The sequence below is a fragment of the Gadus morhua genome, chromosome 11 (genome assembly GCF_902167405.1).
Source record: "Gadus morhua chromosome 11, gadMor3.0, whole genome shotgun sequence".
Taxonomy (NCBI): domain Eukaryota; kingdom Metazoa; phylum Chordata; class Actinopteri; order Gadiformes; family Gadidae; genus Gadus; species Gadus morhua.
This window is the reverse complement of record NC_044058.1, coordinates 6,702,970-6,715,836: the sequence shown is the minus strand read 5'-3', so window position 1 is coordinate 6,715,836 and position 12,867 is coordinate 6,702,970. Positions and strand designations below refer to the sequence as shown.

Sequence of the window (12,867 nt, the reverse complement as noted above, 5' to 3'; positions counted from 1 at the left end):
CTCTTACAAACTGGGGTGGGGGGGATGGGGGGGGGGCTTAAGATGACCCTGCTTTGGGAGCTAGGGATGGAGAACTACAACTGCCAATCAGTCTTGAGAGCAGAGGACCACAACCCAATGCAATATGACACCTGCTACTGGTGTCGCAGGAGTCATACCATAGCTAGCAATAATAGCTCCTGTACAGCAGTGGGTCTCTGACATCTCTAGATGTTTCTGTGTATATATATATAAAAGGTATAGTATGTGGGAGATTTCATTCAATTACCCCTCCTTGCCTCCTGCCCTTGTTAACCCTTGAATTAAGTTTGTATGGTATTATCAATGCTCCTTTTGAATGGCATCCTTTTACACTCAAGAGTCTAATATAAATAAAAAAGAACAATAATATTATGCCCTGACTCGTCTTTGTCATGCTTAAAACGTGAGAACAATGAAACACATATTCTGCCAAAACATTCATTTGAACACTTCTTTATACAAAATGTTTAATGTAATAATTATTATCGCAAACCTCTGAGTTGTGTTGGAACTTTTGAAAGATACATTGGTAACAAAATATGGTATTCCCAATTTCTTTCTTTTGGAAATGCATAGATCTACGAATATGAGCCTGTTAATGTTGTATTAGTGCCTTTACAGTACCTGTGTATATTGATAAACAAACAAAAGACACCCGGTTCCAACAGGTCCGCGTAGCTCTGCAGTGCATAGAAAGTAGCAAGTGGTGAGAGAGTGTATTACCTACTTCGTGTTTGTTGCTACTGGGTACATAAATGTCAGGGTCAAGGATGCTTGGAACATTTTCACACGTCACTTCTCTTGATATGGACGTTCCCGTTGTTCTTAGCAACTCGCAGTGGGCGGAGTGCATGCAAAAACAATGTGGATGACATGATATCTGCTCAACGATCGTAAAAAAGGCATACTTTAGCGACACTTTAAAAATACACAAGTTTGAGTACACCATTTGATACACGGTACCGAGAAGATACAGGAGCGGACAAAGCATTCGCCCGCAGGTTGGAACCAAGTTGCCATCACCACTTAACAGTCCTTCATGTTGGAAGCAAGCCTTAACCTTTGCTTCTCTTTGGAGATTCTACTGTGTGTGTGTGTGTGTGTGTGTGTGTGTGTGTGTGTGTGTGTGTGTGTGTGTGTGTGTGTGTGTGTGTGTGTGTGTGTGTGTGTGTGTGTGTGTGTGTGTGTGTGTGTATAATGTGAACGTGCACAGAAATTCAAACATATCCATAGTGCACTCCCTGAAGAGTTCTCTGAAGCATGTCCCTACCCCCCCAACCCCTCCCATCACTGTAAAGCGACAGCTCTTCCTTGCTGGGTATGGGTGGATGTACTACTGTCCCCCCCGAAACCCCTCAAAGAGAATCAGTCTTCGGGTTGTCCGGGCTGAGCCACGAGCCGTCCTCTTCCACCTCCTGCCGGACGACCAGAAGCATCTCGGCCACCTCTGGAGCGAGCTGCTCCCTGAGGAACGAACTGCCAGGGGAGACACCAGTGTCAGAATGCAGGGAGAACGGTTGAGGAAACACGCACACACACACACACACACACACACACACACACACACACACACACACACACACAAACACACACACACACAAACGATGACGCAGTCACAAAGCAGTCACAAACAGATGAGGTAAGACCCATTGTGTGATGTGTTTACAGATGGACAGAGAGATACTATAGATGCCTACTATATCATCTATCCATTTATATATCGATCGTCTGTCACAGGGATATTAGCTCATTTGTTTATGTGACTATGGAATGGGATGACTCACTTAACAAGTTGCATGAGGCCCAGGCATACAGCCACAGTGCAGGCTTCATCAGAAACAGACAACAGCCTCTGTTCCCGAAAAGGGTTCAAAAATGTCCCTCGTATTCCAGTGCCACTCCAGCCAAGTCTTTATTTTCCATTGAGTTGGTCTGCTAGTCCTGTTCAGTTAACATCCATCTAGACTCTTATTTTACCATATGCCACATCAATGGTTTCCCAACTGGGATTTATTATAATAATCTCATATTATTAAACTATGTATCCTAAAATGTATTATTTATACATGGTTGTATTTATTAGAGCCATAATATTTTATTATTACATCATATTGTGAAAATTGAATAATCATAATTTTTTCAGGATTTGTTAGGATCAGATGGTGAACCATAAGCAGATGATGGGTAAAGAGATTGTTATAGAAACCACGTCCTTTTCTGGCAGCGCACCCACCATAGTTCTGCCTCCCCTCCGATGCAGACGGGATTCTTTAACTTGGAGTCCAGGTTGTAGTACTGTCCATTAACCATGCACACCGCTAGCCAGTGGCGTCGCCTGAGAGGGAGGGACACTATTCCCAGCGACACCCGGGAAGGAACATTCAATATGAAGCCCTGGACTTTAGTCAAGCAGAGATTCTGTACTGTCCTACGTGGAAACAAACCAAAAAAACAAAGAAAGAAGAGATTATTCCCCCAGAATTCAAAAGTGGTTGATGTTTAAATTAATATAAAGCTTTGTTGAGTGACAGATCTAACAGGCGGTTGAATGTCTCGCTGCAGTGTTCATCACACACCTGCGCTTGTCCCACCATACTGCCGCTAGTTCTCTGCTCTGCAGCGCTGCCATGATCACATTGACATCGTAGTTTCCTGTGCCTAACATTGACCGGTGTGGGTTCACGACACATTGTGGAGCTAGCCTGCATTTGGAGAGAAGTTGCATCATTAAAGGGCAGCGGAAGCATGTTTTCCGGTTTAGTCGCAGTGCATTAAACACAGTTCCCTTACACCTTGGCAATAACGGCCAAACAATGTGCTGGGGGTTTTACCGGTCCTTCCACATCCCACATCATCTGGGTTTTTCTGCTAGATATATTCGGTTTGGTAACCTTCAGTGGACCAATGTGTAAGAGTACACAGAGGACCTCAACAGACAGAATAAAGTTAGATCGTCAGTGAGAAGAGATGGGTCCTGTTTCATTTCATCATTCAGTAATTGAATTGAGACTGAATTACAGAGGATAAAACCTCTTTCTTCAATGTAGTTTGGTTCCCATCTTGAAGGCATATTATATTATGGTCTTGAATGAGCCCTGTTAAGTTATGACGATGAGCTCAGAGTATTGCTCCCATCATGAAGGTTGTATATCTAAGTACTAAGCATTACTACCTAATTACTTATGCATATAAAATACATTATAATATATCTTTGACGAAGGCTTTCAGAAAAGTCACGTTTATCTTACTAACATTTAGAAAAAAAACATTGGTTGTGTAAGAGCAAATCCCTTCAGTCAGACATTCATTTTAAAAGTATTTGGCTTGGCTGAAGAGATACAGCTCATATGCGTTGAGGTTCCGTCCACAACAAAGTAGGTACACAGGTACACAGAAGGTAAAATGAAAGGGAAAGAGTAGGTAGAGGGTAATGCACGCTGACAGGTTCACAGTAGGTAGAGTGTGATGCACACAGTAGGTATAGTGTGATGCACACAGTAGATATAGTGTGATGCACAGTAGGTAGAGTGTAATGCCATTGCCCGCTCACCTTTTGCAGATGTCGTCGGCCGTCTCCTTGGTGAACACCCGCTCCTGCAGCACGTTGTTCAGGGCATGGATGGCGCACAGCTCCAGTCTCTGCTTCTCATGGAAAACCTCTCCTTCGTTCATACTATGTATTTTGAGTACAAATATACAGAAGGTAATAAAAATCCACCAGCTAATCCAACTTAGTCGTGGAGCTTTTTGATACCATTCAGTTGCCTACCTTAGATAACGTAGGTTAACTAGCAGAGTTGAACTTCCTAGCTATCCCTTACCCTGCTGTGTGTATAACGTAAAGACCGAACAACAAAACTGGAAGTAAAGTTATCTTTCATAAAGAATAATACACATAGAACACATAGAACGCGTTCTCATACAACTAGAGAGAGATAAAAACCTACTGACATAACATCTCCCCCTTTACAGGCTGGGCTATGACAGCTTTATTGTAGTGTTGCCAGATTGAGCAAGATTGGGCGGGAAATATGGCCCAATCTGGCAACGCTGTCGGGGACCAGGAAGCTGAGTTGTTATTGTTGTTGCGCAGCTGTCACACCCTGTGGCCACGCCCCTATTCTGAAAACCAAATTATCCCCGACATTGTCCATTACCAATACATATTGATGCATATATATATTTAAGAACATGTATTCCGATGGCAAACTGCCATCTATGTCAACCAGCATCTTATTTTAGATTTTGCACTTGCCTCAGATGAAATGGATATTGTCTTGAAGCGCCTTCTAGTGGGGAGTATATATTATTGCTGCACAAATGTAACATAATGATACAAACGTTAGGATGTTACTATGTATGTTTGGTAACCCTACTTCTTGCATTTCAAACTGATTGGAGTCCTGATACTTATATTCTAAATAATCCACTTCCGAGTTGTTTTCTACACGTCTTTGGTCAGTGACAAAGTAAGCTATCATTTCAGGTATGCGTAAAGACTCTTGTTTTTGGTTCTTTGAGGAAAATCGGTTTTTCATATATTTTTATTTATTCTAAAGCAGTTACGTCAATGAAAAAATCATTACGTTTGTGTTTTTAAGAAAACATAAAAGGTGGGTGAGAGTTTTTCAAACGCTCCTATTGCTAGTGAGGTTCGATGATATTGTCGACTCTGTATGGTTGACAAAGCTGTCAATCAAATCGAAACAAAGATCTCAGATATCCGATTGGGCGGACGGTCGTCGCGTCTCGCTTTACCGTGCAGCCAATTGGTCGAGGGGAGTAGGTTAAATTGAGAATCTTATTTTTGTTCCTGTGTCAACGAAAAGAAGAAAAGAGCAGTTGCTAACCTTGCTTATAATTGTCAACGGGCTTTCAAACGTTTACATACAATTACATTTCACCGTGACGACTGAAAGAAACCAAGTCAACCAGATCAAACATTTTGCGAAACAATGGTAAGTCAAATGGATCCGCTTTCTTCAATATCGAAGCTTAATCTTCCCTTAACTTACGCTAATGTTAGCTTCCACCAGCCGTCGAGCTGGGCTTAATTCCGGCAATGGCTATTGGATGCAGTTCAGCTCTGAAAGATTCATATCTACTGTAAAACGAGTCTTATTTAAATGGGATCATCCCAGAGATGAGTTATAGAAACGTTATTGTTTGGGGATCCACCAAATGTAGACTTGTGACAGTGACACGTTAGCTTTAGCCGCTAGCAGGCACAGCGTTAATGGGAGCTTGATCCAGGTGACCAGTCCATGTTGGTGGGACTTTTGGGAGGGCTGTTTTTCGTTAACGTAGTCCACTTTAAGTGATCTAAGGTTAATAATGTATTTAGATTATTTTAACTTGTTAAAACTTTTGCTTTCCATCGCCCCCCTTTGTATGTTACTGCTCTGCGCCACAAGGGGCAAAACCCCAAACAGATTACATTTGAATTGGTAAATGCATATGAATGCATTTACCAATTATGTGTTTGTTGAAATCAATATTTTGATATCCTGTGGAGTCCAGATGTATATTTCCAATGTCAACTAATTAAGTAATTGTCTATTGTCGTTATAATGAACAATTCCGTTGTTGGATGTAATCATCTTTGCATTTTTAAAGTGATGTCAATTACATATATATAGTGACACTGTCTAAAGAAAAGTTATTATTGTAAACGTTTTCCCTAAAATTGGACGCCGGATATTTCAATTATAGTTGGTTTCAGACTAAAGCCGAATGTATTACCTGTTTAATATAAATGTGTTTACAAACCTTGACTAAACTTTTCTTCTATTTGCAGAACTCCAATGTGGAGAACTTGCCCCCTCAGGTGCTTCGTTTGGTTTACAAAGAGGTTTCAGATTTGGCTGCTGACCCCCCTGAGGGCATTAAGATCTATCCCAGCGATGAAGACATCACTGAGTTGCACACAGCCATTGAAGGGCCAGGTACGGTTTCATCTGGTTATTTCTTACTCTGGTTGGATGAGGATGATGATAATCAACTAATATACAACCTAGTATACAGCAGGTTTGATAGTTTGGCGCAGAATTATATGTCTTGATATGCTATACAAAAATGTCTTATTACGTGCAACTAGGTGTGTACCGAATAGTGTCATTATTGTAATGAGGGTATCAGGTCAAGTTTTACTGCACACAAATCAAGTGTAATGTATTGTTGTATATATACATTGCACCTAGGATTAACAGTATCCCCTTTACATTTTTTTTAAATAAAACATTGCCTAATTCACAGTAATTGAATGCAACAGGGATCATGGCATTATTAATTAATTGTAACTAATGGGGCTGGTGAGAAAATGTAATTTCAAGCTTTGAATATTTGTTAGGTTTCCAAACGAATATTCTGTGAAGAAAAAAACAAAAGTCTATTCATGGCACACATTTTTCACTGGCTGTCACGTAGCAGGCTGAGACCACTGTTGCAGAATCACATTTTTACCAGCTGATAGTTTTTTCCTTTCATTTTTAAAGTGCTTCAATTGGTAAAATGAATGTTATTTTACTGACGCAAAACAACGATATCACTTCAGCGGCTTTTGGATCTATTCATCAGTAAGACTTCGACTTGGTTATGGCAGAGCTGCAATGCAGTCTAAAATTAGGCCTACTTCCAATTATCACAAAGCAAATGGGTAGTTTGAATATTGTGCAAAGTTTTGTATAAATGTCACAGCAGGACGAGGTGTATTCTCCCAGGGATGAATCACTCAGGCACTATTGTGGGGGACAGATCCATCAAAGGAAAAACATCACTATCAGTTCTATTCATGTTTACTATATAACCAACCAACAGGTTATTAGTAGGTAGGGCTTTTTGATGTATTTTGGACTTGTATGAACATTGAAATAGCTGCTAAATACGGTCATTATTGAAACCCTTATAAAACCATTACCGCCCTGATGGCTAATAGGGCTTTGACTTTTGCCCAAAAATCATATTCGAAGTTAGTTTTGTGTATTAATATTAATATTCGAATATATTTGAATATTAATATATAATAATATAATATTTTGACCATTAACTGCCTTCAGTAAGACCTGGATTGGGCTTTGCGAGGTTTGTTTACCGCGTTGCTATGGTTACCGGTCTTGCGTGTTCCAACAGTTTATTAGGTTTCTAATAAATCGCTGTCTAATCAATACTTCATTCACTGCCTCTTCCGTGGTCATTACAATATTATGAATAGACTGCGTCGGGTCCTCCGACGTCTCTCCCTTTTGGCCTGCCCATAACAGGTTTGAATATTAAGGGCTGCCTAATATTCTTTCGATTTTTGATTTAATTTTTGATATTCGAATAACGAAGTCGGAGTCAAAGCCCTAATGGCTAATGGCTTGCTTATCCTCACACTGGATGCCAGTTGTCAAAGTGCTTCCAGAATATTCTAATAATGTTTGATTATTCCAACTGCAAAACTAACGATAATTTGGTCATCCCACAGTTGGCTGTTCTGATGATGGCTGAAGTGTTGACGTGAAGCGTTCTCTGACGTCTAGTGCCCCTGCTTATATATTTTATCACTGGGATATTCAGATGAAGTGTAACCTAGCTTTCAACTTGCAGTTCACAAATATGCATAGACGTTAAAACATTTATATTTTCTGTTTTGCAATTTTTCATAAAACGAAAACGGTCTCAGCCCTATTCACTAATATTTCCTTTTCTAAATTGTATTGTAGGAGCTCATTGCATCTGTATCCTTGAGCATGATGGCTATATCTTATAACTCTGCTTAATTCAATAATTATGAGTCTTCTTAGTACTGGTACTAAATCAGTTTTGATATAAGACTGCTAAACGCTAATGGTGACCCAGTTTTCCCTGTGTAATTAATTCTTTATGCCCTGACAGAGGGAACTCCGTTTGCTGGTGGCATTTTCCGCATGCGTCTGGTCCTTGGGAAGGACTTCCCCGCGGTTCCACCCAAGGGCTACTTCCTGACCAAGATTTTTCACCCAAACGTGGGCCATAAGGGGGAGATCTGTGTCAATGTGCTGAAGAGGGACTGGAAGGCTGAGCTGGGCCTCAGACATGTCTTACTTGTAAGTGGAAACCTATTTTCTCGTCTTTGTTGATTAAAGATCGATAGTTAGAAGGACTAAGATAGGTTCACATCAAATCCTTGATTGGATTTTTATTTTATGGTATTGAGCTAACTAATATTAATTTGCTCAATACAATAGTCTTAAGTTATTACTAATGAAATCTTGGCCTAAAGATGTCCTGCCTTTAAGAAACTATAACAAATCTAGAGCAATGGCGAGATAAACGGAACAAGTAGTCCACCTTGTCGTTGTACAAATGTAAACACGCACCCCAAAAAAAAGAAAAAAAAGAACGCAACTAAAAGCACAATAATTGACCATCTGTGAGCTATATCATTTTCTTGCTATGACGCCATGGTGTTACTTTTTCATTATCCAGAAATGATAACGGCACCTGCACACAAGAGCTCATGTAGCGGTGAACACCAATCACTAACTATCTCTTCTCTCCAAACCCCCTGCAGACCATCAAGTGTCTTCTCATCCACCCCAACCCTGAGTCGGCCCTGAACGAGGAGGCCGGACGCTTACTGTTGGAGGATTATGCCGAATACGCCTACCGCGCGCGCCTGCTCACAGAGATCCACGCCATGGGCGGACACGGCGGCACCTCGGGGGTACCGCAGGACCCCAGCGATGGCCCGCAGCCCAAGAAGCACGCCGGAGACCCCACCAAGAGGCTAGTGGCGCCCGGCGCAGCCTCCGTGGCGGCGCTAGGTAACGGTGCTAACGGTGCCACCACCACGTCCAGCAATGCCAGCAGCAGTACCAGCGCTGCCGGGAAGAAGAAGGCCGACAAAAAGCGGGCGTTACGGCGACTCTAATACCTCCACTAGTGTGTGTGTGTGTGTGTGTGTGCGCGCGCGTGTGTGTGCGTGTGTGTGTGTGTGTGTAAATACATTGAAGCGTGCAGATATTTGTTCCTTTTTTCTGACTTTCTATGCCCCCTCCCGCCCGGACTTCCCACTTTGTACAAATGTCTTTCAACTTTTAACCACCGATTTGGCTTTTTTCATGAACCCATGTTTTGTTTTTAAAGGAAAGGACAAATGTTTCCTATTGAGTCTGAACTGAATGGGCTACCTGGTTTGAGGCTGTAGGCGGTGCATCTGGTGTCTTGCGATGAATTGGTGACTTTGATCTTGTGTTCTGCCTAATCAATGGTCTATTCAATATGGCTGTGGCGATCACTATGTCTTTGTCTCAACCAGACTGGACGAAATCCACTGGTATAGACACAATTTATTAGAAATTGGCTATTCGTCGAGGAACTGTGAAGTGGTCAGGCTCCATTTTAATCCATTTTGAAGAGTGAAGCAAATCAGACAAAATGGTGACCTTATTCTATGGTTTTATAATGCAAATATGTCTAAGATGGGGATGACAAAATGGCGATCTGTTTTTTCATAATTATGGTTTAACCCCCCTTTTTTTCTCAATTGTCTCATTGTCCAGTATTTTCTAATGTGGTTTTAAATGAATGTTTCTATTCAACTGTCTTAGTGTGTGTGTGGGTGTGTATGTAATGATCTAGACAAGTGGCTGGGAGGGAACGGGGTATTATGCATACTTTTAAAGGGTTCAAGTCTAGAGTTGTAGAACTAGTCATCCAGTGGTGTTACTGGTTTAAACATACTCTCTGGTTCCCTCTGAAGCCATATGTGCTGTTGATATGCCCATCTCTACCAGCCTCGAGGGTGCCAGAGAAAATCTTCATATTTGACAACAAAAAGGGAGGAATCCCTACCTGATGCACTGTTTGACAAGTTTTCTCAGGCAGTTTTTCTGCCTTGGTTTCAAATGCATGTTGGGAGCTATATTTCCCAAGGAAACAATCTCAAGTACTGTCTTTCACTGGGGTGGAGAAGATGCCCTGAAAACACTTGTCATTGTGCAGGCTGTTGGTTGGGAATTTTTTTTGTGTCAACTATAAGTTATTTAAATTAATAAAAAATGGAATTATTTGAAGAGTCAAGCAAATTTGTTGTTTATTGATCTAGCATTGATTGCTTCAGGTTGAGGTCATTGTTAAATGAAATTAGTTAGAGTATACACGGAAAGGTTCCAGGTTTGGGATTTATGTGTTGCACGATTCTTAAACCTTTGGTACTGCTCTGCCCGTAAGACCAGTCAATTGAATGATGTCATTTGAATTCCTGCACTGAGCAACCCTGGCGTCAATCCACCACACTTCGAGAGCCACCCACCTGTATAGAAATAGCAGCCTGCCATGTAGGTAATTATCAGGCCCTTCATAGGCCCCTGACGCTGGGGAAGTCAGACAAACCTCTTCTGGAAACAATGAATCATTGGTCTGGAGTGATCAAATACCTACAGGTATTTGATCACCTGGAGGGGATTCACAAACAAATTTTGAAGCCATAATTTTCTTAACCTTTATGAGACTTTGCATTTCACCTATTTCCAATGACACTTTATCATGACATCGTTGAGACTATTGGTAAAATTCGAATGGTTAAAATATATTATAGACCGCTTTCAGTTAAAAGCAACGTCAATATTTGTGCCAAGTTTAAACGAATACATAGCCTTCGTTTCTGCGGATTCATGGGTTTGAGGGACAACCTTATTCAGATCCATCTACAGTATATTTATCCATGTAGCCGTCTATCAAGGCTGGAGTTGCTGAATAGAAAACATGACGAATGTAGTTTCTCTTCAATTTAAATAACTCACTGAATAGCAAATCTAGGTCTAATTGACAGTTTGGTTCACGCTCCAGTGTTCCTGTCCGTTGCACCAATCCTATCCCCCACCCCGTCTCCATCGCTTTCATAGTTGCCACCAACATAATGACACAGTTGCTGTGGCAACCACCTCCCTCCTCCACCGTCTCTCACTCTCGAGCTGTCTCTTTCACGCGCACACAGGCTGTATACGTACAACTGAAACCCGAGAAGCCGTCGGCCAAAAAAGCGAGGAAACGCTGCCTTTGTTTTACGGTTTCTCACCTATACTCTTTGGTATCAGTGTCGTTCACCTGTCATGTTTGGGAGCGCAGTGGCTCAAATCTGTCGGACCTTATTTTCAGAACAAATTAAGATTAAGCATGTTGTTCAAAGTAACGCCATAGGGATCGTCACCTCGAGTCGGAGGGGCCTGATGATGACCAGGGGCTTGTAAAAACGAAGCGAGGTCTGAGTCTCCTCAGCACCGCACCGAACAGCCAATCAGAGCACGTCTCCTCGGCGGACCTTCATGGGGGCCAGTCGCAGTTAGGCGGTGTTGCCTGTACTATTTTTTGACAATTATGAAAGGATTCGGCGACAGTGGTATCCAGACGGATGAAACTTTAGAAAATACCTTAAAATAATTCTTTTTTTTTTTTTTATCCTCTATCATTTGCATCGTACTGATGTTCACAGCATAGTTGAACCATTGTTGAATGTGATGGAACGCGTTCGACTCCCAGAAAGCCAACAGCTCAAGTCAGATCTGCATCAGCACTGTTAATACACGGTGGTTTAAATCTGCCTCTGCATTGATGGGACTTGATCTTGCCCTTATCTAATTCTCAAGCGTACAATACGACATGGGGGCTATCCAGTGAACACCATTGATGTAGGGTACAGTGCGCACGCTTTTCCACCACTTGTTCTCCAGCATCAATCCCAGAAGCAACGCACAGGTAAGACACGACATTGTGCACCTTTGATATGGCATTATTTGAGAAAGAAGCACATTTATTTCAAATTTAGTTAACTGCACGCTTTCTTGAATGACAATTTGATTGTCATCAGTTTTAAAGCAACATGCAACGCGACTCGGTGTGAATCAAAGGTTTTTCGCTGACAGCTACGCCATCGAGAAGAACATACTTTGTGGGTGGATTTGTTATTCGTCTTCATTTACTTGAACATTTCGATAGGATGTTACACATATGTTGGGATTCTAGTATACACAGCGGGATAATAAGAAAGCTGACAACACACACACACACACACACACACACACACACACACACACACACACACACACACACACACACACACACACACACACACACACACACGCACGCACGCACGCACACGCACAAACCAGCGCTCACACCCACGCTCTTTTGTGCTGTACTGATACATGCAAGTCATGTCTCTTCGCAAGCTACAAGTTATGAGACAAAACTTTGATACATCCCAGCCCTGAAAAGCGATTAGGAATGCGTTACTATCCTCTGTAATGGGCAATACCTGCAGTGCGCTGGGAGGTGCATAGGGGAAAGCACATTTTAAAACCTAACAACGTGGCCTACAAATCATACCAAATAAAAAATGGGACCCATTTTACATCTTCATAGTTGGTTTTTATTACACTGTATTCCCGTTCACATCGAAATGTAGGCCGACGCTACTGGAGAACGGAAGACATTTTGTACTGTCCACACCTGTTGATAGCGCAGTGCTGGAGTCACTCTGCACGGCTTGGTTTTACCAAGCGTAAAAATGGAGCGCATCCTTCTGGAGACGTGATTGTAGAGAACGGAGTGGGGATCAGCGTCATGGAGGCTGCACAACATGGGGCTTCATATCGGTGTAAACTGGCTTCTGCATCATCTTCGTCTCGCATTGTGTCGTGCACCTTGCGTTGTGCTCATCGTAATGTTAGGGTCGTCTGCCCTTTCACCTTTTGTTTCATGCAATAATTCTTTCTATGTGGTCTACTTATTTGCTTATCATTCCGCCTATAGTCATTAATCGTGCTATTTGCCCCCTTAGACACTGGCCCTGCCCCCACTCCTGCTTGGATACCAGCTTTGACA

The 12,867-nt window shown here is 41.9% G+C and overlaps 3 protein-coding genes across 3 annotated transcripts in view; 2 read left to right on the top strand and 1 right to left on the bottom strand.

Annotated features, from left to right (window-relative positions):
* Positions 1-458: 458 nt before the first annotated feature.
* josd2 (Josephin domain containing 2) lies at positions 459-4,051 on the bottom strand. The gene is made up of 5 exons (XM_030370568.1): positions 3,791-4,051; positions 3,572-3,694; positions 2,598-2,723; positions 2,255-2,449; positions 459-1,497 (listed from the first exon to the last, which is right to left on the bottom strand). Exons 2-5 carry the CDS (start codon positions 3,691-3,693, stop codon positions 1,377-1,379), a joined length of 564 nt encoding a protein of 187 aa, XP_030226428.1. The 5' UTR covers position 3,694; positions 3,791-4,051; the 3' UTR covers positions 459-1,376.
* A 631-nt stretch (positions 4,052-4,682) lies between these two features.
* On the top strand, positions 4,683-10,065 carry ube2s (ubiquitin-conjugating enzyme E2S). The gene is made up of 4 exons (XM_030370561.1): positions 4,683-4,979; positions 5,819-5,966; positions 7,897-8,087; positions 8,555-10,065. The coding sequence occupies exons 1-4, from the start codon at positions 4,977-4,979 to the stop codon at positions 8,912-8,914; spliced, it is 702 nt and encodes a 233-aa protein (XP_030226421.1). The 5' UTR covers positions 4,683-4,976; the 3' UTR covers positions 8,915-10,065.
* An 893-nt stretch (positions 10,066-10,958) lies between these two features.
* shisa7a (shisa family member 7a) overlaps positions 10,959-12,867 on the top strand; it is a 13,433-nt gene continuing 11,524 nt past the window's right edge. The window contains exon 1 of the mRNA XM_030370490.1: positions 10,959-11,739. The gene's annotated coding sequence lies outside the window, so the exon portion shown is untranslated. The remainder of the gene's footprint in view (positions 11,740-12,867) is intronic.

What these genes read in the sequence shown, in the direction of transcription:
- josd2 (XM_030370568.1), bottom strand. Translation starts at nt 3,693, where the DNA reads ATGAACGAAGGAGAGGTTTTCCATGAGAAGCAGAGACTGGAGCTGTGC. An exon ending in GTATGGTGGGACAAGCGCAG is followed by an intron (nt 2,450 to 2,597) that starts GTGTGTGATGAA and finishes GTTTCCACGTAG; the next exon opens with GACAGTACAGAATCTCTGCT. An exon ending in GGAGGGGAGGCAGAACTATG is followed by an intron (nt 1,498 to 2,254) that starts GTGGGTGCGCTG and finishes CTCCCCTGGCAG; the next exon opens with TTCGTTCCTCAGGGAGCAGC.
- ube2s (XM_030370561.1), top strand. An exon ending in CACAGCCATTGAAGGGCCAG is followed by an intron (nt 5,967 to 7,896) that starts GTACGGTTTCAT and finishes ATGCCCTGACAG; the next exon opens with AGGGAACTCCGTTTGCTGGT. An exon ending in GCCTCAGACATGTCTTACTT is followed by an intron (nt 8,088 to 8,554) that starts GTAAGTGGAAAC and finishes AACCCCCTGCAG; the next exon opens with ACCATCAAGTGTCTTCTCAT.